Source organism: Galeopterus variegatus, unplaced genomic scaffold (assembly GCF_000696425.1).
Source record: "Galeopterus variegatus unplaced genomic scaffold, G_variegatus-3.0.2 Scaffold1367, whole genome shotgun sequence".
Taxonomy (NCBI): Eukaryota; Metazoa; Chordata; class Mammalia; order Dermoptera; family Cynocephalidae; genus Galeopterus; species Galeopterus variegatus.
This window is the reverse complement of record NW_007727478.1, coordinates 223,003-223,952: the sequence shown is the minus strand read 5'-3', so window position 1 is coordinate 223,952 and position 950 is coordinate 223,003. Positions and strand designations below refer to the sequence as shown.

The following is a 950-nucleotide window of genomic DNA, read 5'->3' as shown; positions in this document are numbered from 1 at the left end:
TAGAGGACCATTCTGTGTAAGGAACCAGTTCCTAAAATATCTCAAAGGATTTTTTTTCAGTCTTTCTTGGAGTATGGTTTTGACTTTGAGCAAAGATGGCAGTGCCGGTTAAAAAGAAATCTACTGGTGAAAGAAACCTGGAATACATTAACTCTGGGCTGCTATTGGAAGTTCCCTACATAAAAATGGGGGTTGGTGAGAAGATAGATGTATTGTCAAGCTCTTTTGGTTGGAATCCACAGGCCTGCAGTACTCAACTGATAATCAGTTTGTACAGCGGCTTAAAGAACTGCAGGGCTCAGCCACAGTGGAGAAGATTCCCTTGATCCCATCCACCCCAGAAGAGATGAGTGAAATGCTCCAGCTCTGCTCCTATGTCCGCTTCAAGGTACCCCAGCAGGTAACGTGGTCTCAGCAGCGATACACCTGCCCTCCACCTAAGACTCCAGTGACAAGTACCAGCTTCCCTCACACANAATCTCAAAGAGAATTAGTCTCAGCATTCACCTGATGCTGTCCTGGAGGAAGAGGGACTGTGTAAAGGGCCACAGTGTTGCTTCCCGGTGCAGGGGACAGCTCAGGAGAATACTCACCCTCTCTCCTTGTTTTGTGTATTGACCTCGAATGAGAGGTCCAGGCCAAGGGAAAGAGTAATCAGACACTCCAGTCCTGTGTTTTCTTTCCTTTATGTATTTCCTCATGTTTCCTATCAACCATACAGATGTGCTTAGATGAGTTATCATCTAGACTACAGCTTCTTAAACTCTGTCATACATATGGGCCCCCTGGTAACTTATGAAAATGCAGAGTCTGACTCAAGAGATTTAAGAAGGAGCTGAGCTTCTGCATTTTTTGTGGGATCTTGATGCTCCTGGTCCATGGAAGAGCATAGAGGACCATTCTGTGTAAGGAACCAGTTCCTAAAATATCTCAAAGGATTTTTTTTCAGT

General features: G+C 44.8%; 1 protein-coding gene across 1 annotated transcript in view; it reads left to right on the top strand.

Annotated features, from left to right (window-relative positions):
* Nucleotides 1–950, top strand: part of ABHD6 (abhydrolase domain containing 6) — a 49,441-nt gene that overhangs the window by 35,327 nt on the left and 13,164 nt on the right. Inside the window, exon 7 of the mRNA XM_008576569.1 lies at nt 243–400. Within this exon, the coding sequence (XP_008574791.1) occupies nt 243–400 (158 nt within the window). The remainder of the gene's footprint in view (nt 1–242; nt 401–950) is intronic.